This window comes from Triturus cristatus, chromosome 3_1, assembly GCF_964204655.1.
Source record: "Triturus cristatus chromosome 3_1, aTriCri1.1, whole genome shotgun sequence".
NCBI lineage: Eukaryota > Metazoa > Chordata > Amphibia > Caudata > Salamandridae > Triturus > Triturus cristatus.
Genome location: NC_140583.1, coordinates 826610563 through 826632527, shown reverse-complemented (window position 1 = coordinate 826632527; position 21965 = coordinate 826610563). Strand labels below are relative to the sequence as shown.

Here is a 21965-nt window from a genome sequence, read left to right as displayed (position 1 = left end):
TAGTATTGTTATGGCAATATATCACAAATCGTTTCCACTTGGCTGCATAGCAGGCTCTAGTGGTAGGGCGTCTAGCCTCCTTAATGACGTTCATATAGTCAGGAGGAAGGTTAAGCTAACCGAATTCTAAGATTTCAGGAGCCAGATCGCAAGGTTCAGCTGAGCTGGGTCTGGGTGTCTGATCTCTCCACGGTTCTGGGTTAAGAGGCGTGGCGAGAGGTGTAATCTTTGGTGCGGGACTATTGACAGTTCCAAAAATGTGGTGTACCACGGTTGTCTGGCCCAAGTTGGAGCAACTAGAATTAGAGTCAGTGAGTGTTGCTGTAGTTTGCGCACCACCAGTGGTATGAGTGGGAGAGGCGGAAAAGCGTACGCAAATCTGCCTGACCAGTTCATCCATATCGCATTGCCTTTGAATAATGGGTGTGGGTATCTGGCGGCAAAGCTTGGGCATTTGGCGTTTTCGTGGGGGGCGAAAAGGTTTCCCCCATATCTGAAAGTATGGTTGAAGAACTTGTGGACGGAGTTCCCACTCGTGAATCTGTTGTGTTTGATGACTTAACAGATCTGCTATGGTGTTTTGGACTCCTGGGACGTGTTGGGCTAAGAGAAATATATTCTGAGGTATAGGCTACCTCCATATATTTTGTGCTAGCTGGGAGAGCTGCAGAGAGTGTGTCCCGCCTTGTTTTTGGATGTAGTACATGGCTGTCATGTTGTCCGTGCGGACTAAGACAACCTTGCCTGATATTTGTTTTTGGAATGCTTTTAATGCTAGGAATATGGCCGGTAATTGATGTGGAATAACTTTTGTTGAGGTGTCCACTTGCCTTGTATGGCGTGATGTAATAGCTGAGCTCCCCATCCGGAGAGAGATGCGTCCGTTGTCATGACAATCTGAGGAACTGGCTCTAGGAACGGTCGCCCTTTGGAAAGGTTTTTGGTGTTCCACCACTGCAGAGAGCGGTGAGTGCGACCGTCTACCAAAACCAGATCTGTTAGCTGACCTTGAGCCTTGTTCCATTGTCGTGCTAAGCACTCTTGTATGGGACGCATCTGGAGTCTTGCGTGAGGCACTATGAAAATGCAAGAGGCCATCATCCCTATGAGCTGCATGAACACTCGAGCTGGGAGTGAGTGGTGCGGCTAAAATTTGGGTAGGAAAGCGAGAATGCTTGCTATCCTTGGTGGACTGGGATAGGGTAATGCTTTTGAGGCGTTTATTGTGGCGCCAAGGTATTGTTGTGTGTGAGAGGGTTGCAGATGAGACTTGGTGTGGTTTACTGTGAACCCCAGGTCGTGGAGTAATTGAATAGTCGCGTGAGTGTGATGAACACATTGGTTGTATGAGTTGGCTTTTATGAGCCAGTCGTCGAGGTATGGGAAGACGTGAATGTGTTGTCTTCTTAGATGGGCTGCGACTACTGCTAGGCACTTGGTGAATACCCTTGGTGCTGTTGTGACTCCGAAAGGGAGTACTTTGAATTGATAGTGCTGCCCGTCCACTACAAACCTGAGATATTTTCTGTGAGCAGCGTGTATGGGAATATGGAAATAGGCGTTTTTGAGATCTAAGGTGGCCAGGAAGTCGCCCTGTGAAAGTAGAGGGAGAACTTGCTGAAGTGCGACCATGTGAAAGTGGTCTGATTGTATGTACCTGTTTAGTGGCCTGAGGCCTAGAATAGGTCTCAGAGAGCCATCCTTCTTTGGTATGAGAAAATACAGGGAGTAAACTCCTTTATTTTATTGGTGCAGGGCAACTAGTTCTATTGCCCTTTTTTGTAGTAAGGAAATCACCTCTTGTTTGAGGAGTGACAAATGGTCTGCTGACATTGGACGCTGTTTGGGTGGAATGTTGGGGGGGTAGAGGTAAGTTCGAGACAGTAACCTGATTGAACTATTTGTCGCACCCACCTGTCTGTGGTGATGTTGGTCCAGACAGAAAGGAACTGCTGTAGTCTTCCCCCGATAGGAGTGGAATGGTCTGAGGGAAGCGGAGGGAATTCATTGGGCAGGGGTGGAGGCAGAGCGGGTGTTGTTAGTTTCGCCTCTGCCTTTGTTATTGTTACCTCGGTATCCTCCTCTGTGGTAACCTCTGGTGAAGGTGGATTGGGTGGGAGACTTGTAGGAGGTGGATGGGGTTTCAGACAAGTATCCCCTGGAGTTGCCCCTGTAGGATGAGTGATGAAAAGAACATCTGGGAGCTTGCGATAGCAAGGCTCCCATTGATTTGGCTGTATCTGTGTCCTTTTTCATCTTCTCAAGGGACGCATCAACATTAGGGCCAAAGAGGTGTTGCTGGTCGAATGGTTGATTAAGTATAGCGCCTTGCACCTCAGGTTTAAACCCGGAAATGCGTAGCCATGCGTGCCTGCGAAGGACACTTGTGTTCACTGCTCTGGATGCGGTATCTGCTACGTCAAGAGCACACCGCATTGAGGTGTTTGTGATAAGTTTACCCTCTTGTATTAGGTCGTTGGCCTTATGTTTGTATTTGTCGGGGAGGTGTTGGAGCAGGGACTCTCATCGTAGAGAGCCCTATTGTATCTGGCTAACAGGGCGTGAGTATTGCGATGCGCCAAATATTAGCTGCCTGGGATGCTGTTCTTTTGCCAGAGGCGTCCAGGAGTTTAGACTCTTTGACAGGCGGAGCGGCATCACCTGTTGACTGCGAATTAGCTCGTTTCCTAGCATTTGAGACGACCATGTTGTCTAATGGAACAGGGCCTCTGATATAAGCTAGGTCTGTAGGGGCAGCTTTGTATTTCTTCTCAATTCTAGGATTGATGATTCTAGTTCTGACAGGGTCTTTAAATACTTCTGTAGCATGTTTAATCACCCCTTTGAGCATGGGCAAAGTGGATGTGGACCTTTGGGTGGTGTCGAAAGTGTCCATTAAAAAATCATCTTCTACTAGATCTGTATGGAGGTTGACCCCGTGGTACTGAGCAGCCCGGTGTATTAGTTGATTAAACCCCATGGTTCTTCTGGTGGGGAAGACCTAGAGGGGTAGATGTCCTCTTGTAGGACATTAGGGACATCAGGCGTATTATAGTCATCCCAGGGGTCAGGGGAGCTTGGAGGACTGGGGTCATCTAGTGGTATGTTGTTGTCACCGTCCCCTGTTTCATCATATGTGTCGTCGTCATCTACTGGTGGAGGGGATGGCGTAGGAGACGTAGGTCGGGGAGGTGGAGGAGGTGGTGGTGGAGGTGGAGAAGGTACCCTAAGAGGTGATATGGCTATATCCCTCTTTTTAGGTGGTGGAGCTGGTGCAGGCATGCTCAGTGGTCTCTTTCTGGAACTGAGAGTCAATTGACCGGTCAGAGGGTCTTTAGTTAAAGTCTGGTTGAAAAAGCTCTTCCAAGGAAGTTTGGGTGTTCGGTGTCGACGATGTCGGCATCGAGGGATTTTTCGGCGCTGGCTGCGGAGCTGTTTTGGGCTTGGAGCCATGCGATTTGTCAGTCTCTGTGCATTTTTCGGTGTCGATGTATTTTTCGGCTCCGAAGAGCGTGAGTCTGAACTTTTGGGGAGTGGCTTCTTCGTCGGCTCCAAGTGTTTTTTCGGTGCCGGGGAGTCACTAGTTGGAGTCTTCGGTCCCGAAGGCTTCGGGGTGGAAGTAGCAGTCGACCCCGAGGATGGGTGCGGCTTCTTTTTCGGTGCCGATGATTGGGTGTGGGCACCGGTAGCAGGCAGACTCGAGCCCGAGTCGCCGGAAGGCTTAATAGGCTTCTTTGCCGGGCCCGAGGGCGGGGCATGGGAAGCAGTGTGTGGGTGTGCACCTGAGCCCGAAGGCGAAGGTGTGACTGAAGCCTTTGTTGTTGTAGGGAGTGGGTCCAGGTCGACGTCTGTACTTACGGCCCGTTGAGCTGGAGTCACTTCTTCGACGTCTGAGTCATCTGCTTCGGAGGCGCTGATGAGCTCTTCTTCGACCCGTTCCTCTGGCACATAGACGCCTTCGTGGAAGATGTCGTCTGGGATCGAACTCGACGAGCGAGCCATGGTCCTTCGAGCTAGTCGATCCCGGATGGTCTTCTTCGAGTGGAAGGAGACACAAGTGGGACAGCCTCTGGCCTCGTGTTCGGGAGAGAGGCAGAGGTTACAAACCTCATGCAGGTCGGTGTGGGGAAACTTCGACCCACATCGAGGACACTTCTTAAATGGCGTCCTTTCCATGAGCCAGATGCCAAGGCTCGGGTCGGCCCGAAGGCCTTCTTCGATGACCGGAATGGAAGATTGGTAGAGATGCGCACCGATTAGGGGTCGCGTTCGAGACAATACCGTCGAAAAGGGGAAGGATTGCACGTCGAAACTGGAATCGGCAACGGTTCCGACTGGAGCGCGAGAAACACATCCGAACCCGATGGTGGAAAAAAACAATGAGGATGGAGCCGATGCCCATGCGCACTATCATCCTAAGGAGGAATCACATACCTCGTGACTTCCAAAGACTTTCCAGGACAAAAACAAGTGCAAACATCCGGACCCAACACCAGATGGCGATCTATGCAAAAGTGTATAATCTGCAGCTCATATGCCTCGAACATAGATTTACAGAGATATAGACATATAGAGGCGTGTATATAAACAAATTGAACTCGAACAGCATGCCCTAGGTAAAAGAGACTCCACAAGAGGCACCAACAGCACCAGAGTGAAGTGGGTTACAACAGTGTCAAGACACCGAAAAAGCGACAGCATCCCGTCAACGGGGAAGGAGCCCTGGCCTCCCGTAAGATAGTCGGGGCACCGACCACACACTTCATGAGGAAGAGTGAAAAATACACAGACAGAAGTCCAACAGAAAAGAAAGCCATATCACGGTCAGTGGCACGGAGAACCCACAACCAGAGAAGAACTGGAGTGGAACACCGACCACTATAGCCCAGGGAGGCAGAAAGCAGCAGAGACCAGTAGCAGAAGCTTTTAACCCTCAGCGTGGCAAGCAGCCAAGAGACCGAGGTCCCTGCCTGGGGAGGGCAACGCACAACAGTGACGTAGCCGGCGGACATTCCGCTGCCCATAGACAAAAACTCCACTGGCCAGCCATAAACACTGCCCCACACCAGGGCTGGCCCCGAACAGAACACAGTCAAGACAGAGGCGCAAGGAACACCAACGGCACCCTGTGACAGCGTCCACATCGTGCGTGGATACATAACACGAAGACCGTTCTGGAACGGATCAGACAACACACCTCCAAGGGGCACGTGCCGACAGGCAGAAAAAACACAGTTAAGCCGTAAGAACACGCTATGGAGGGCCAGGCATAGCAGAAGGCAAGAGAGGGCCACGGCCCACCCCACAGAGGACAACCCAGAAGCCCCAGGAGAGAGCCACACTAAACCCGTGAGGCTCAGCTGAGGGGACGTCCACCAGACGGTAGAGCGGGGCGAATCAGGAGACCCGCAACAGAGACAGAAAAGAAGCACTGTGCCGAAGAACCCACGGGAACCTTTGAAACTGCCCGTGGCAGAGCTATACAATAGCCAGCAAGTACCCCACATAGGGTATGGCACATCCCTACAAAACAAGGGACACCTCTTGAGACAAGCTTGTAGGCAGAGGACTCAAAAAGAAATACAAAACAGCTGGTCAGCTGTAGCAAAAGAAGGGCAAAAACTGTAAAAAGCCGCACAGTCCATCTGGGCAATGTCATGAACCCAGAGACGGAACTTACCAAACAAAGCAGAGACAAGACTGCAACCAAATGCAAAGTCCATACAAGAACTAGAAACCATGGAAACGAAGCAGTGTCAAGACTGCAAGCAAATGCAAGTCCACACAAGGACTAAAAACCACAGAACTCATGGAAACTCAGAGATGAGACGTTGAACCGCCAAGTCTGCATGTCTGTCGAACAGGGTGACCCCATCAAAGGGCAAATCCCTAAGACGTTCCTGGACATTGGCAGGGACAGAGGCATCGCGCAGCCAGGCATGGCGACACAGAGCAACAGACCGGGTCATAGCGTGACCCACCAAATCAGTGGTGTCCATGGCCGACCGGATAGAAAAGTGCACCATTTCCCGGCTGTCGCGAATCAACCGATCCAGGTCAGACCAAGGACCCTCTGAGAGAGAGGGGAGGAGGCGCTCGATCGGGTCCCAAAGAGCAGCAGTGGCCCGTGCAAACATGCAAGACATGTTCAGGGATCTAAGGCCCACACTGGTAGATGCAAATATATGGCGGCCACACGACTCCAACCAACGAGCCTACCAAGTCGGAGGAAGTAACGGAAGAGGGGCAGAAGGCAACAAGATGGAAGCTGCTGAATCACCAGCCCTTGAGCCAGAGGATGGAGGGACAAACGGACATGGTCATCTGGAGCAGGGTGATGTCGATGCGCAATGGCACGATCCACCGGGTCCCCCGAAGAGGGCCTCACCCAAGTCCCCAAAAGAGTGTTGTATAACGACTCACCAAAAGGCAACAAGGGCTCCACCTCTACGGTGCCCTGGTGGAGTAAAGCCAGCAAGGGATCAGAGGGCAGAGAGACGGAGGGGGCTGCATTTGTAAAATGTCAGCAGCTCTGCGAACCGCCCCACAAAAGCCGCACTAGCCACCGTGGCCATCCGAGGTGGCGACAATAGGTCATCCGTAGGGGACGGCATGAGGCTAAGCCGGCCACTCAAAAGCGGAGGCTGCACAGCCCTAGGGCATCCAAGGCCCTGCCAGGACATGGGAACCTGGCCAGAGTGACGGCAAAACAATCCTGGGGGTGGTGAACCCACAGGAGCCTCCTTAGGTTCGGACTCCAGATCCTCCATCAACCGAGGAACGGCTCGGGAGGGCACTGGCGTTGAGACGTCGTTGACTCGACATCGAGAACCCCCGAAGGAGCCTCATCCGTCCGGCGTCGACGCAACCTCCACTGAGGTGGGAACCTGCGGAGAGGAAAGGAGTCAACTCCGAGTCGAGAGCTGCTCAGCAGCCTCAGCTGGCGTCGACGTAGAGAGCCGCACAGGGCTGTGCGAAGACGACATGGAAGGCTTGGACGTGAAAGGAGGATGCCCCACCGGGCCATGCCACAATGTCGCAGCGACTCCGGAATCAGAGTCAGGGTGCTCGACAGTTGCCGAGGGCGAACCCACCGGCGAATTCCCGATCTGAGCCCCTGCCCCCTCTGTGGGGCCCGAAGAAACGCCAGGGAGAGGGGGAGGCCCAAAGATGGACAGCAAGGCCCGAGAATAGGCCTCCATCTGGGCTGTAGTCGGCCCAGTGCCAGGAAACGGTGGGTAAGGAGGGGTTGACTCCTGAGGACCAGTGTCCGGCAGAGACTGGGAGCAGCGAGCCCCACCATTGCGCGAGGTCGGCAACCTCCGCGACATCCTCTTCTTCTTGTGCTTACCTGTGGCAGGAGAGCGACGTCCGCGGGAACGACTCCACGACCTGTCCTGAACCGACCACCCAGCACGAGAAGGAGACCGGCGGCATGAGGGTTCCAAACGGGACATCCAGCTGGTCAGCAACTTCATGCGATGTTTCCGCAAGGACTTCGGTTTCAGCCGGCGGCAGGTGTCACACTCCTCGGAGTCGTAGTGCTCGCCCAAGCACCACATACAGAAAGCGTGTGGATCCGTCACCGACATCTGCCGCGAACAGGAGTCACACGTTTTGAAGCCCGAAGGCATCACACACTGTTCCCGGACACCAAAAGGCATCGAGAAGGCCTGAAAAACAAAAAACAGGCCAGAGGTAACAGTTTCTCCGGATCCGCGTTGGGACGCGGAAAAGAAGAAAACTGATGTCAGAACGCCGGGACGGGGGGCCTATATGGCTCCATTGATGTCACTTCCGTGCATGACGTCAGGACGGAACCTGACGACACAGCACCCCTCGGCGTGCAGAGGTGCTGCTGGGGGGGAAAGTTTTTTCTGGATTCAGTCTGATGCCTGGAGAAATATTCTAAGTTAATGAATTTGCGACAAGATGTCTATCAGAGGCAAGGTTTTCTTGAGACTGATTTTTCTCCTGGAGCCGAGGCTCACCTCGAGGTTGAACCCCGGATGGGACATACTCGACTGGTGTTGATCGTGGAACACAAAGTGCAGTGTGTGTCCTGACTGTGGGCTTCACTTGAAGTCCTGACTGTGGGCTTCACTTGAAGCTCTGTCCACTCCCCTTCGTTAACCAGCAAACAGAGGAAGACTCTATTGTCTCTTGATGTACTCCACACTGAACTCATTCGATGGCACAGGAGAGCTCCTTTTGCTGCATTTGGTGGTATGCCCACAGACATGCCCTAATGTAATGCATGGTCTTTTTCATTTTGAAGGAGATAAAGGACACAGAGTTCAATTCCGTATGGTCCTTTGGCATGCAAAGGATGCAGAACCTATGTTGTTCCTACCACAGGATCCTGCTGCAGCCTTTGGGGCAAGACAGGGGGATTGTGTCCTCCATAAAGGACAGTCAAAACTACCGAGGTGGTATATCATCCCTCCTCAGGACAACACTCAAGGTAGTACATATTTAGATAGCCCTTAAAAGTGGAACAAATTACTGCTGTGCAGTGATACCTCTATTAACAAAAACACTTCAGCAGGGACAAAGCTCTTTCAATAACAAGGTTAAGAGTTAGGTGCTTTAGAACTAGCCCTTATTATCATCACAGGTTTTGTGTATAGTGATATATGCTGCTGTTGACCATTTCACAGTCGGTTGCATGGGGAGCTGACATTAAAAAATGGCAGGAAACATTCAGGACCCTCACTTGTAATTTAACAGAAATACAAAAGGGTTTAGGATTAAGTGGGGAAGGAATATGTCAAACCACAGATTAAACAATACAGGTTTTCACAAATGGAAAAGATGTGGCCCAGTAGCAACACAGAAATTAAATTCCCTTTGAATCCAACCTAAAACAAGAAATATAGACTAATGGAATAAAAAGTAATACAGTATCATAAGAGGCCTAATTAACAGCATTTATCTCAATCTCAAGGTTCAAACCCAGATCAAGACCAACTATCATTTACATGTTTAACCACTGCTGTGGCAGGTTTGGTTGTTGGAAGATTTACTGTGGTTAATGTTAAGAGGGCTATGCATAGTGGGGTGACCAATGCCAAATCTCTCCCCGTCTTTGCTTCTGGGACTTCTTCAGATTCCACCATGCCCCCTTCTCCAATCCGGGTTTTGTGCTTAAATAACATTGAGGACATTCTGATGCACATTTAGTTCTGCATTTACATGACTATCTTTGTTGTCCTGAGTGAACACTAGGAGACTTCCACCTGCGCAGATCTTGTAATTCTTGCAGAGACGGTGCTGAGTCTAAGTCTGTACTCATTTTGAATGTAAGGTTTTTGTGACCCTTTCTTTCCTGCAACAGCAGTGTTCAAATATTATTAAACAAGGAAAGGTGAGTGACTGGAGAAATAAAGTCTTAACTATCAACAATAAAATAACTTTATACCTCTCTTTTTCTTGCTGATTTGCTTGCTCGACTCCATTGTTAATTACAGACAACTCGTCCAACAAAGATGTTGATTCTTTTGTAAACTTCTCGAAAACCTAAAAAAAACAATCATCTTCAGTTAATATTTACCCATACTGTGTGAGTGAGTACAATTAAAACAAGCACACGGAGTTATTTTACCCGTCTTTAATCACATTACTGGTGTTTGAAATGGAGTTTCTGACAGGCAGAGTATGCATCCTGTCCAAGCAGAAGCCACAATTCTAGTCAGGGTAATTCGCTACACAACCTAAATTGTCCTGTGCTCACACACTGGTAGCTTGGCACAGAGCAGTCATGATTCACTTAAGAGACAATGTGCAAAGTGTCTGTGCAACACTTAAAGAGTAAACCAGTGAAAACACCACAAAAAGAAACCACAGCAATTTAGAAAAACAAAGTGTGATTTTATAAATAAAACAAGATCAAAACGATAATAATCTATTCAGTAGACGTTGAAGTAAGTAGTTGTACGGAATCCAAAAGTTAGAAGAGTGCTTAGAAACAATAAGCGCTTAAGGGAATTATCAGGTCGCACTAGGCCAGAACAAAGTCAAGAGCTCAAGTCGACCCGAGGGCGCGTAGGCTGGCAGGAGGGACCTCTTTGGGTCCACTGAATAAAAGTACCTTTGATGCGGACGAGGTAGTCACTACAAGGCTGCATAGATCACGCTGTGGACTTGATGCGTAGAAGTCTTCCACATAATGGCGTTGATGCGCCGAGTCCACTACATGTAATGGAGAGAGTGCGCTGGTTTAGACCCACACTGTGGCAGAGAGGCACCGAATCAGAGGTGGATGTGCGAGTGCGGGTTGTTGAGCCCCTTTGAGCCTCACTTCCAAGGGTACAGCACAGGGAAGGCACACTCTGGCAGGGCATACTCATAGCCTGGGAAGTCCAGATGCAGGTTGTTCAAGTCTTTTATATCCCTGAGACTTGGGAATAAGAGGCAAGCCAGCAAGCCCTTGGAGTCACTCTGGGTTCCAATGATGTGGGTCCAGTCCGCCTCACCCAGTCAGGTGAACAGCAGGCAGCAAGGCGGCTCAGCACGACAAGAGCACAGCAAGGCAGAGTTCAGCAAAGCAACAGTACGGCAGTTTAGCAGTCCTTTTAGAAGCACCACAGCTTTTCTTCCTATTAGACTGGTCACAGGTCCAGAAGTGTACTGTCTTGGTAGGGCCAGAAACCTAGTACTTATACCCAAATGTGCCTTTAATGTGGGGGAAGACTTCAAAGAAAGATCTTTGAAGTGCACACAGGTCCTTTCTTTCCAGACCCGGCTCCAGATCATCAGTAAGAAGTAATCAGCCCTCTGTGTAGGAGTCAAGCCACTACCTATTGAAGCACAAGTGTCCAACCTTCCCTCTCTTCCTGCCCAGAAAGAGCCATCAGAATGCAGATGTATATAGATGGGTACTCAGAGACACCTAGCCTTCCTGTGTTTGTGGCTTTCTAGAGGGAATGCACAAAGTGTAGCTGTCCTCCACCCTAGAAGTGTAGTGGAGACTGGCTGCAAGGCACACAAAGCTGTAAGGGCAGAGAAATGTCCACTTACTAAAAGTAAATATATAGAAAAGGGCAAACCAGTATACCCTTGTGGGCTTGGGTAAATAAGTGTTGGTAATAATGCCAATAAGGGATATATTAAAAATGTATTTAAATAAAGTTGACAGTTAATTCATAGCTGTCCATCAATAACATCAACAATTAATGAAAACCCAAAATACTATGTATATTCAAGAAAAGGAATGCAAAAAATACAAGACAGTTTACTTCTTAGTTCATTATATCGTATTCAAAGAAACACGATGCATTTTGGCGTCAAAAAAAGAAAGATATTCCTAAGGCATTGATCACAACAACTCTTTACATTTAGATTTCACCAGTCATTAATGTCTATAAACCCATTGCCAAGAATAGAATGGAGACTGTCCTAGACATAGGATCAGAATTCTGCAAAATAGTTTCTTAAACAAAATAAAATGAAAGCTGAACATGCACCTTTAGAGGATCATTTCAGATTACAGAAACATCCAGAAAAACACATACTGTGGTGGGTGGTAGATGTTAGCAAACCCACAAGAAGGTCATCCAACACTGACAGTGTCCTTACCTTAAAAGAAAAGCAGTGGATTTTTAAAACTGATGTCAATAAGGGTCTAAATGTGGCTGTTGAATTGCAAGTTCTAGCTACTTTGTGCTGAATTATTTTCATTGTACACTGGTTTTCATGTCTCTCTCTAAATCACCCATTTGTGCTTTTTACAACTGCTTGCACTCATTTCTATGAATGATATAATCTGTTCGATACCCAATTCGTGGTTTGAACATGCTTATAATGCTGGTGATATTGGTTTGGAAATGCCATTTTTGACTAGTTTGTTTAGCTTTAACATCTACACACCTATAAGTTCACTGTTATGACAATGTCTTTCCTATGATATTTGGCATTTGCATGTTTTCTTTAATTACGGATGGTAAGTATGACTAATGAACAATGTGCATCTTCTTATGCCTATATTTAAAATTTATGTTGGAACTCTGTATTTGCCTATAATACATAAGCATACTTTATAACTCGACAAAGTATACTTTTTTAACTAAAAGACATCTCTTCGGATTTCTCTGTCACTAATACTCATAATATTTTCAGTTTAAGATGGGCGATCTTATTCAAGCAGTTTCTTTTTTATATTTTTTTTATTAGCAATATTTGGCATTACGTAAGTATGCAGTTATACATTGAATGTTATACAGTTCACACATCTTTGGCAGTTTTCTATTACAGCTAACATCTTTGACATTGCGTGTAGTATGCACCATTGATCGACATCTATACATGGGATAAGTTCGTCGCACCATATTACAGTTCTGGATCGCGTGGTAATGTCGGTAGTTCACATTTTTCGCCCCTGTAAGTATTCCAGCCTCCCCACAATTTTATCCATTGTTTTGGGCACCCCCTACGTACATACACCGTCTTCTCTGCCATCATGGCCATGTCCATATGATTGCACCATTCCGTGTGTGTGGGTGTGACTGCTACGCCCCAGTGCTTAGCCATGTTTCGTTTTGCGAACATTAATCCCAGTGTTGCCCACATTTGTGCCAGAGCCGTAAGATCTGTTGCCTTCCAAACGTTTAAAAGGCACTGCTTCGGCTCTGGTGGGACCGGGTGCCCGCTGACTCTCGTAATGGCATCCGTAACAGACTTCCAATAAGGCATTATGTCAGGGCAGGTCCAGAAAGTGTGAAAAAAGGACCCAGGCGCTCCGCATTGTCGTAGGCATAGAGGGGTATCTGGTCTGCCCATCTTGTATTGGGCGGTTCTCGTATAATAAACTCTATGAAGAATTTTGAGCTGCACTAGGCGCAGTCAGGATGTGATCGCTTCCTCCCTGGGTGATGCCAGCGCTTCCTGCCAATCAGAGTCGTCTAGTTCTCCCACTTCCACCCCCCTTTTCTCCCGCAATTTCAGCATGGGGTCCAGCATATTATTTATGATCTTCCGATATGTTAGGGAGATCGCTTTGGTGTGTAGATGGTCTGTTAATAATCTGTCCTCTAATGGCGACGCCTCGGGTGGGGTAGTGGAAGGGGGAATCGCTGCCTCTAAAGCGTGTTTGATCTGAAGGTAACGGAATTGCTCCGTGGGTGCCATTTTGTATTGTTGCTGGAGCTGTGCAAAGGGGACCATCTTTCATCGTGCCCAGAGATCTCCCACTTTGGAAATTCCAATATCGTCCCATCGCTTGAAACCCTTGCTCTTCCCCAACCGGCCCAATTTGTCTGTATACCAAAGGGGCATTGCTAATGTGATCTTATTATGCCATCCCAGCTTTTTACATGCTAATTTCCATATCTGGAGTGTGTGTTGTGTCTGGCCCAGCCGGGTCCGAGTCTTGTTGTAAAGTGCTCGAAATAATCCCCCTTCACCCAGCTCGATTCTGTCTAGACCAAAGGCTGGGTCAGTATGGGGAATATGAATCCACTGATTGATTACAGTGAGTTGGGATGCCCAATAATATACCTGGATATTTGGGAGTGCGATGCCACCATCATACCATGTCCGGAACAGCTTTATCATAGCTATTCTAGCTGGTTTATTATACCAGAGGAGCTCGGTCACCTCTGCTTCTATGGCTCGAAAGTACGAAGGGGGTACAGGGAAAGGGGTGTTTTGCAGTGCGTAAAGAAATCTTGGGAGCGCCATCATCTTAAAGAGAGCCGCTCTCCCCAAGAGCATGAGGGGCAGCGATTGCCAGTGCCTTTTGTCTCTTTGCAGTCGATGCAGGGGTGCTTGGAGATTGAGTCATGAATGTTTCAGGGTCATGTGTGATGTGGATTCCCAAGTATTTGAACGTATACCGCACTATTGCGACTTCACAGCCCCTCGGTTCGTGAAGGACATACAAGGTTGATTTAACCCAGTTAATCGTGTATCCTGACTGCCGGCCGTAGGAGCTATATATATCCCGGAGACACACGAAGGACTGCCGGGGCGATGCCAGATATAGAAGAACATTGTCAGCGTATAAGGATATTCAGACCTCGCAGCTATCCGTCCATGCTGCCAGGGGCTCTAATATGAAGGCAAAGAGAAGCAGTGACAATGGGCAGCCTTGTCTTGTGCCGTGATGCAGTGGGAACTCCTTAGGAACATGTCCATTTCCTACCACATGTGCGATGGGGGTGGCATATAACAGCCTTAGCAAAAACCAAAGGAAATGATGGACGGAGTGTTGAACATTGCAAGCACTCACCCCCAGTCAACTGATCTGGGTTTAATCTATCATCGTTCTTTAGCCCACTCTGCCACCCCAGTTCAGACATGGCCATATGCAAATCAGTCTGACCCTGTGCCTCATGGGAACAGTCCAGCCCGAACTGCCAAGCCATGCCTTCCCTGGACCGGAAACAAGCTTCCTAGGACCGGTTTCGGGGTTTCACCCCTCTTCAGCCAGGATGGATAGCTTGATTCCAGTGGCATGGAGAGCACGGGACTTTGTTCGCCATAAGTTGGCAGTGTATGCTCAGACGTGAGTCCCTTGCCTACTTTGCCACTGGATTCAAGCAAGCCTGGCTGAAGACGGCTGAAATGCACACGTGGACAGCAGAGTCAGATTGTGGACTGGCTCTATGGATTAGTTACTTACCTGTAATCCTAGTTCTCTTCCAGGGGTATCCTCATCAAAGTCATAAGCATTAGAATATTCCCGCCCATGCGCGGGACCCCGGAAACACTATATTATATGTGCCCCACATATAAATTACCTACTGGCGGTCGCCAGTAGGTAGTTATAGTTAGGACCGTGTTTCCATAGGAAATCCGCAACATTCTATTTGGAATAACTTTGGCGCCGGTTAACGAATCCTCGCGAAATTCTCAAAATAGGTGGGGCGCTCCGCTCCTTCCCTGAAAGTCTCGGGGGGATTCGTCAAGCGGGGGCTGAGAAAAAGGGGGGGGTCCCAAAACGCGTTTTCCCCATGCATTTTTCCATAGGACCTTTAGTCCGAGCTACAGCCCGAACGGCTGAACAGAATTACTTGTAATTTGGCAGAGAGGTAGTCCGCAGGTCAAGGATGTGCCTTTTGTAGGTCTGGTGTAAATCTGTTCAGTAGTTCCTGAGAAAATAGCATTTAAAGCAATATATATATCTGTAAGCGCGCTCCGTGCGCTTACGGTAAGCTTACCATACGCGTACGGTGCCGTGCGCGAGCTCAAATCTGATTGGTTGTCACATGACTGTAAACATTCGAATCGGACGAAATCAGGAAGTGTCGGCCGCCATTTTGTGTGTTTCACACAGAAAAAAAAGGGAGATAACGTGAAAAGGGGGCAAGGAAGAGAGTTACAGACACCCTAACATTTGAAAGGGGGTCAAAGAAGGACACAAAAGTACGAAAAATACATTTATTAATTTTAAAAAAAAATCGCGGAGTGTGCGTACGGTAAGCTTACCGTACGCGTACGGCAGAAAAAAAAAATAAAAAAAGATTTAAGTGTTTAGATATTAGGGGGCTCTAAAAAGAGCCGTTGTGTTTAAGAAGTGATTTTTTAGTGAAAGAGCCGTTGTGTTTATGAAGTGATTTTTTAGTGGTACCTACAAGTAAGTACCGATGCAGAGTCTAAGGTTCAAGAGGAAGACTCTGTTCCCTTCATCAGTGAAGTGTACACCATCTCCTCTATAAATGTCTTGCATGTTGTAACGCAAGTTGTTGTGGTAAATGGAACCCATACCATAGTCTCGGAGGAAAGCAGAAACAGATTTGTTGACGTGCTTTCTTGCTTTGTCAATCTGTGGACAAAATTGATTGGACCAGTTCCATTTTTGCCTTTGGCATATGTTAGAATACGCAAAGGCAGTTTTAGGGAAAAGTGAAAACAGTTGTGCAAAGGTCTCCTTCATAAGCATTTCCAGACCTACCCCAGTCAAAGTGCCTAGGTCATTGCCAGCACAGTGCACTATTATGAGGTCAGGGTGTTGGATTTGCATGAAGGATTTCACCAATGGCATCAATTGGTGCCACTTTAACCCTCTCTGACCAATCCATTTAATGTCTACATTTGGCAAAGCAAGGTCTCTCACCATACCTGTTTTCTCTGCATACTTTTCACTCCAGAAGACATAGCTGTGCCCTACAATCCACACTGTGAACATCTTCAAAGGAGATCTGGATGCACTCAGGAGGTGTATTTCAGTAGAATGGGAAAATGAAATGAAAGACAGTTTGGAAATGGAGGCATACATATTTTTTTAAAATAAAAAGAACTCATTGGCTGTTTCACACCATTCTACACTAAAAACTAGGCTGTATGTGTACATTTATAGAAGCATGTTTTGTATTGGTACAGAAAAATGTGTTACCAAAGAACATTACTATGGATTTGCTGTTAGGTTTGAAAAATCAAGCACTCTTGCTCTTTGAAATGAAACATTGTGTGGTGAACTTCTGACCTGACTCCACACAGCAGTGTTCCATGAGCTGTTGCTATGGTAGCAGGCAGAAGTAAAGTTGGGGGGAGGGTACTTTTGGAAAAGTGTTGGTTTTCAACCAATAGAAATGTGTGATTTCATTTGAAAAAAAGGGGGAAGCACTGAGATTTGTAATTAACATGTATATGTGTGGAAAAAGAGAGGGAAACATTGCCATTATCTGGTTCTGCTGAGAGGAGAGAGGTGTACAGAACAGAGATCCTGGCTCTGATAATCTGCTGTTTGAGTGCCACATTTCTTTCACAACTAACTAATTTTAAAGGTGAGTTATGAGTTTGAGAGGGGATGTATGTGGTAAATTTAGAAATGAATAATAGAATTGGGATTCCTTTTGTTGAAGTTGTGTTTTTCATTTTGTGTTTTGGGAGAAATTTAAATGTAAGGAACATGTAAAATATTATGGACTATGTTTTCACCATAAATTAAGGTGTACTGGTATGAATGAGGAATACTGTTTTCTGCATAGAATCAGAAGATGACTCTGTGTGCAAAGAGGAATTGTTGACAGAGATTTATTTGGTGTTACTCTGGTAATTGTAGATTTGCATTACTAGGAAAGGGGCATCTTTTTTACTGTAGAAGTAGACTCTTAGCACACACCCAGCTGCATATCCTGTAGAATCAAGCTTAGTATTCACAACCGAGTGGTGTTTGAGGTTGCAGTGAGTAATGCAAATACATTCTACATCACTAAGGCTGGTTGCCTTTGCTGGAGTGTAGTCATTCACCCAGGTTACACATGTTCCTGGTCTCAAAAAGCTGTTTGGACATGTGCTGTTTTCAGATTCTGAAAAGTGGATTGAAAAAGTGTCAGACTGTAAAAGTACTTATCACTTGCCAAAAAAAGAGTAGTAAGTGTGCTTTCAAATTGTCAAAGAAATTTCGTTTTCTGCCTAATATCAAACCATGACTCTGTGTGCAAAGAGGAATGGTTGACAGAGATTTATTGCGTATTACTCTGGTAATTTTAGATTTGCATTAGTAGGAAAGGGGCAGCTATTTTTCAGCAGAAGCAGACTCTTAGCACACACCCAGCTGCATATCCTGTAGAATCAAGCTTAGTATTTACAACTGAGTTGTGTTTGAGGTTGCAGTGAGTAATGCAAATACATTCAACATCACTAAGGCTGGTTGCCTTTGCTGGAGTGTAGTCATTCACCCAGGTTACACATGTTCCTGGTCTCAAAAAGCTGTTTGGACATGTGCTCTCTTCTGATTCTGAAAAGTGGATTGAAAATGTGTCGGACTGTAAAAGTACTTATCACTTGCCAAAAAAAGAGTAGTAAGTGTGCTTTCAAATTGGCAAAGAAATTTCTTTTTCTGCATAAAATCACACCATGAGTCTGTGTGCACACAGGAATTGTTTTTAGATATTTAATTCGTGATGGTTTTATTGTGATTTTCACTTGTAGGAAAGGGGTACATAGTATTTTAAGATTTGAAAAGATCATAAAAAATATAGTAAGATATTTAAATAAAATAAAGGAATTTTTTTTTAGTTTCTTTCAGGTATTGATGAAGAGCAGTGAACAAAATTTAAGATGCCTACAAAATCCAGAGTAAGGAAAAACCAGAAAAAAAATCTATATTTGAAGACAACTGGAGGACCCAAGTTAGTTGGAGATGCTCATGTTGGGAAAAAGAGAAAGTCTTCTGGTAAGCAGACAAAAGATTTTTTTTAAAATATCTTCAAAAAAAGGAAAAATGTACAAAATGTCTGTACTGGAAATACTGTTTTAAATAGAAAACTACAGGAAAAAATTGAGCATTTAGTTAATGCAAATATACCTTCAGAAACAATAAAGATTAACTTAAAAAGAAAAACAGCGTTTAAAGAGATTCGTAGAAAAATGTTTCAGAGAAGAGTTATGTCCAATTTGATAAAGGATGTGAAGAAATATAAGAAAAAGCGAAATTTTATAAGAGAAAAAAAGAAATTGAAGCCATTGTAGCAAAGGCTTTAGAATTAAAAAGGAAACTATTCATTTTAATTTTGAACAGAATGCGTACATTAGATAAAATGGTCAATGTACTGAAATCACAAAGCAAAAGGAAAAGACTAGTGAAAAGAACAAACTTTTGTAAAGTGTTTTTAGGAGAATGGATGCATAGTTCAAGTAGTGAACCTTTTTTTAATGAAGAGAGTTATCTTCAAAGTAATAGTTTGCTGCATGCAGTTGACACCAGAGGTCGTGCTTATGAAGTGAAAAATGGTTGTATAATGGAGAAGGAGAAAATGGTTCCAAGAGATGAGGAACAAGTGATGGCGGATGAGGTTATGGGGAGACGTCCTAAAGCCCCAGTGTATACTTGGAATTGTAGTAGTATTTGCACTGTGCGTCAGGAATCTATTGATAAATTTCGTGAGTTTCTAAGAGAATATAGTAAAAAAAGTGTTAAACAGAAGATTAAGGTGCTTCAAAGTCTAGATCCATGCAGAGTGAGAGAGAATACTGGTTTGCAAGGACACTCTCTGGCTTGTCTATCTAGGAAAGTGTGTCAACGTGTTTTTCACCATTTTAGGATGCTGGCAGTTAATCATACTGAAATGAGAAAGTTTGTGAGACGATTGTATTTTGCTAAAAGTTCAGCAATAAAGTTAGATGAATTGAATAGGGCTCTGTTCCGTGGATCGGTATCAGATGTAGAGAAGGTTACTGATGAAATTCAGTTTAGTTACTTTGGTCCAGAACAAGAGTGTGCAGGTAATGACACAGTTATCGAGGAAGATGTGGAAGAGAATGTAGAACCCTCTGTAAGTAAGAAATTTGATAATCAAATGACAAAATTTGCAATCATCTCTAATGAAAGACCAAATATTACTTGTATTTGTTGCCGCAGAACTCATTATAAAAATCAAACCAGGAATGTTGATCTCTACAGAAAAAGTGAAGAAGAAGATAATTATAAGTGGAAGGATTTTGCAACATATATATTTCTGGAAAATTGTTTTGATTTGGGTGAAGATCAGCGTATTTGTAAATACTGTTATAACAAGTTAGAAGAAAATAAAATGACAGCAAGAGCTGTACATAATAATTTAGAATTGCATGATATTCCTGCTGAACTTTCTGATTTAAATACTTATGAGTCTATACTCATTCAATGTGTCCATCCGTTCCAGACTATAGTACGTATGGAGCCAAAAACCGGTAAATTACCTCCTTCAGATTTACAGAGAGGTTTAAAAGGTAGAGTTGTCTATTTGCCATTGGATTTGAAAAAAAATATGGAAACTATTGATGCAGATACTTTGGAAACTGAACCATTAGTTATAATGGTTAATGGTGTACCTACAAAGAACAAGAAAATTTGGCAGGTGCTGGTGGATGTACGGAAAGTACAAAGAGCAAATTTGTATTTGAAAACAAATAATAAATGGTATGAATCAATTTATATAGAAGAAGAAGAAGAAGATTTACAAGAAGAAACAGAAACACCAACTGGTCAAATTGAAAAAGTGGACAAGTCAAAGGAAGAAGAAATTTATGAACATTTTAGCATACATCCTCTTCATTCAAAAGAAGTTATGGGAGACACTATTGATCTGTTTCAGATGAAGAAAGCAAAAGGAACTCCCGTGAGTGTATGGGAGGAGAGCTTGGAAGCTCGATGTTTTCCCCAGCTGTTTCCTACAGGAAAAAGAGGACGATATGATGAACGTCCAGAACAGATTCCAGCTTCTGAGTATCGGACTACAAGACTATATGCAGAAGATCCAAGATTTCGTCAAAGTATTCCTTATTTGTTCCATCTTTTATTTGAAAGCGACTTGTCTGCATTATCTTATGCAGTAAATCACATTTTAAAAAGTGGAGTACATTTACAAAATGTGTCTGCTAAGGATTTTATGGAGAAAGTGCAGCACCGAGATGATCATTTGGAAACACAACTGATCAATCTGATGGCTTGTCAGCGTGGGACAAATGAATATTGGTACCGACGCCATGGTGAATTAAAATGCATGTTACGGAATTTAGGAACTACAACATGGTTCCTTACCCTAAGCTGTGCTGAGTACGCTTGGGATGATTTACTGGATTTTCTACGAGAGGCAAATTCAAACATTAAAAACATCCAATACAAGACAGCAGGAGAACTGTGCTCATTGGATCCGGTTAATGTTTGCAGATATTTCAATCATAGATTTGAGGCTATGATGTGCTTCATCTGCAATAAAAAAAATCCACCTCTTGGAGAAGTTGTGGATTTCTTTTGGAGAAAAGAGTACCAAGCAAGAGGTGCTCCTCATATTCATATGCTGTTGTGGATCAAGAATCTGATGATGCTGTTTTAAGTTTCATCGAAGAATATGCAACATGTGCTATACCAAAAAGCACAGAAGAGAAAAAGTTAAAGGAGCAAGTTTTACGTTTCCAAAGTCATCGGTGTGGAAAATACTGTCGACGGAAGTACAAGAGCAAAGATAAATTCTACACTAAATGTCGATTTGGATTTCCTAGACCTGTTCTTTCAAAAGGAAGAGTAAACAGTTTTATGTCAGCTGTGAGACATACTATTACAAGAAAATCACCTAAGAATACCTACAACCTAAAAAGAAAAGAAGAGTCAAAATATATAAATGACTACAACCCAGTCATTTTATCCATGTGGAATGCTAACATGGATATACAGTATGTAGCTGACAATTCCATCGCTGTTGCTCGATATGTAACGTCTTACATTACTAAATCAGAAAAGACTGAATTGAAAGAAATGTGGGAAGAGATTTCTCACGAGAAGACTGTCAGTAAGAAGCTATACAGTTTCAGTTTAAAGATGTTATCGCATCGAGAAATTGGATCCTACGAATGTTCAGATAGGTTATCTTCTGCAAGTCTCTACTCGAAATCAAGAAGAATAATTTGGGCAAGTTTAGGCCTTGCAGCAATGAGAAATCGGGTACTGAAATCTGTTGGAGAAATTGAATATTTAGCACAGTTCGAACCTGAAAGTACAGACATTTTAAAAACAAACATGTTGGACACATATTACCCAAAAAGAAGTCATCACCTTGAAAACATGTGTCTCTATGAAGTGCTGCAGAACTTCATTTTTAAACGGAATGCCACAGAAGACATCAACAATGGAAAATATAAAGTCAGTGGTGAGGAAGGATGTTTGGTGAAGCAAACAAAAGGAAGTTTGATAAATCACCGGAAGCTGAGTTGCGACACTACTGACAAAAAGGAATTTTACTACTTGGCACTTTTACAGCTGTTCAAACCATGGCGTTCAGAGGATGAACTACTTGGAGAATTCCAGAGCTATGAGGACTCATTTAATGCATGTAAAGATACGATTGAATGCAGTACTTTCACAAATTATGTCCAAATGTTAAATGAAGAAATTGAACAGGAAGCTACAATTGCAGCTGAAGTAGCTAGAGACAGTTCTCAAGACAGCCAAAGTTCAGGAACGCTCAGTCAAGATCCCCTTGGACAACCAATCGTAGAAAATGAAGCTGCAATAGCCATGACTGAAGTGGAAACGGCTATGAATC

General features: G+C 44.9%; 1 protein-coding gene across 2 annotated transcripts in view; it reads right to left on the bottom strand.

The window, feature by feature from the left end:
• The window catches only part of SESTD1 (SEC14 and spectrin domain containing 1), a 422952-nt gene that overhangs the window by 254131 nt on the left and 146856 nt on the right, over positions 1-21965 (bottom strand). For both annotated transcript variants that reach the window (XM_085645200.1, XM_085645201.1), the window contains exon 7: positions 9422-9519. In XM_085645200.1, the coding sequence (XP_085501326.1) occupies positions 9422-9519 (98 nt within the window). The remainder of the gene's footprint in view (positions 1-9421; positions 9520-21965) is intronic.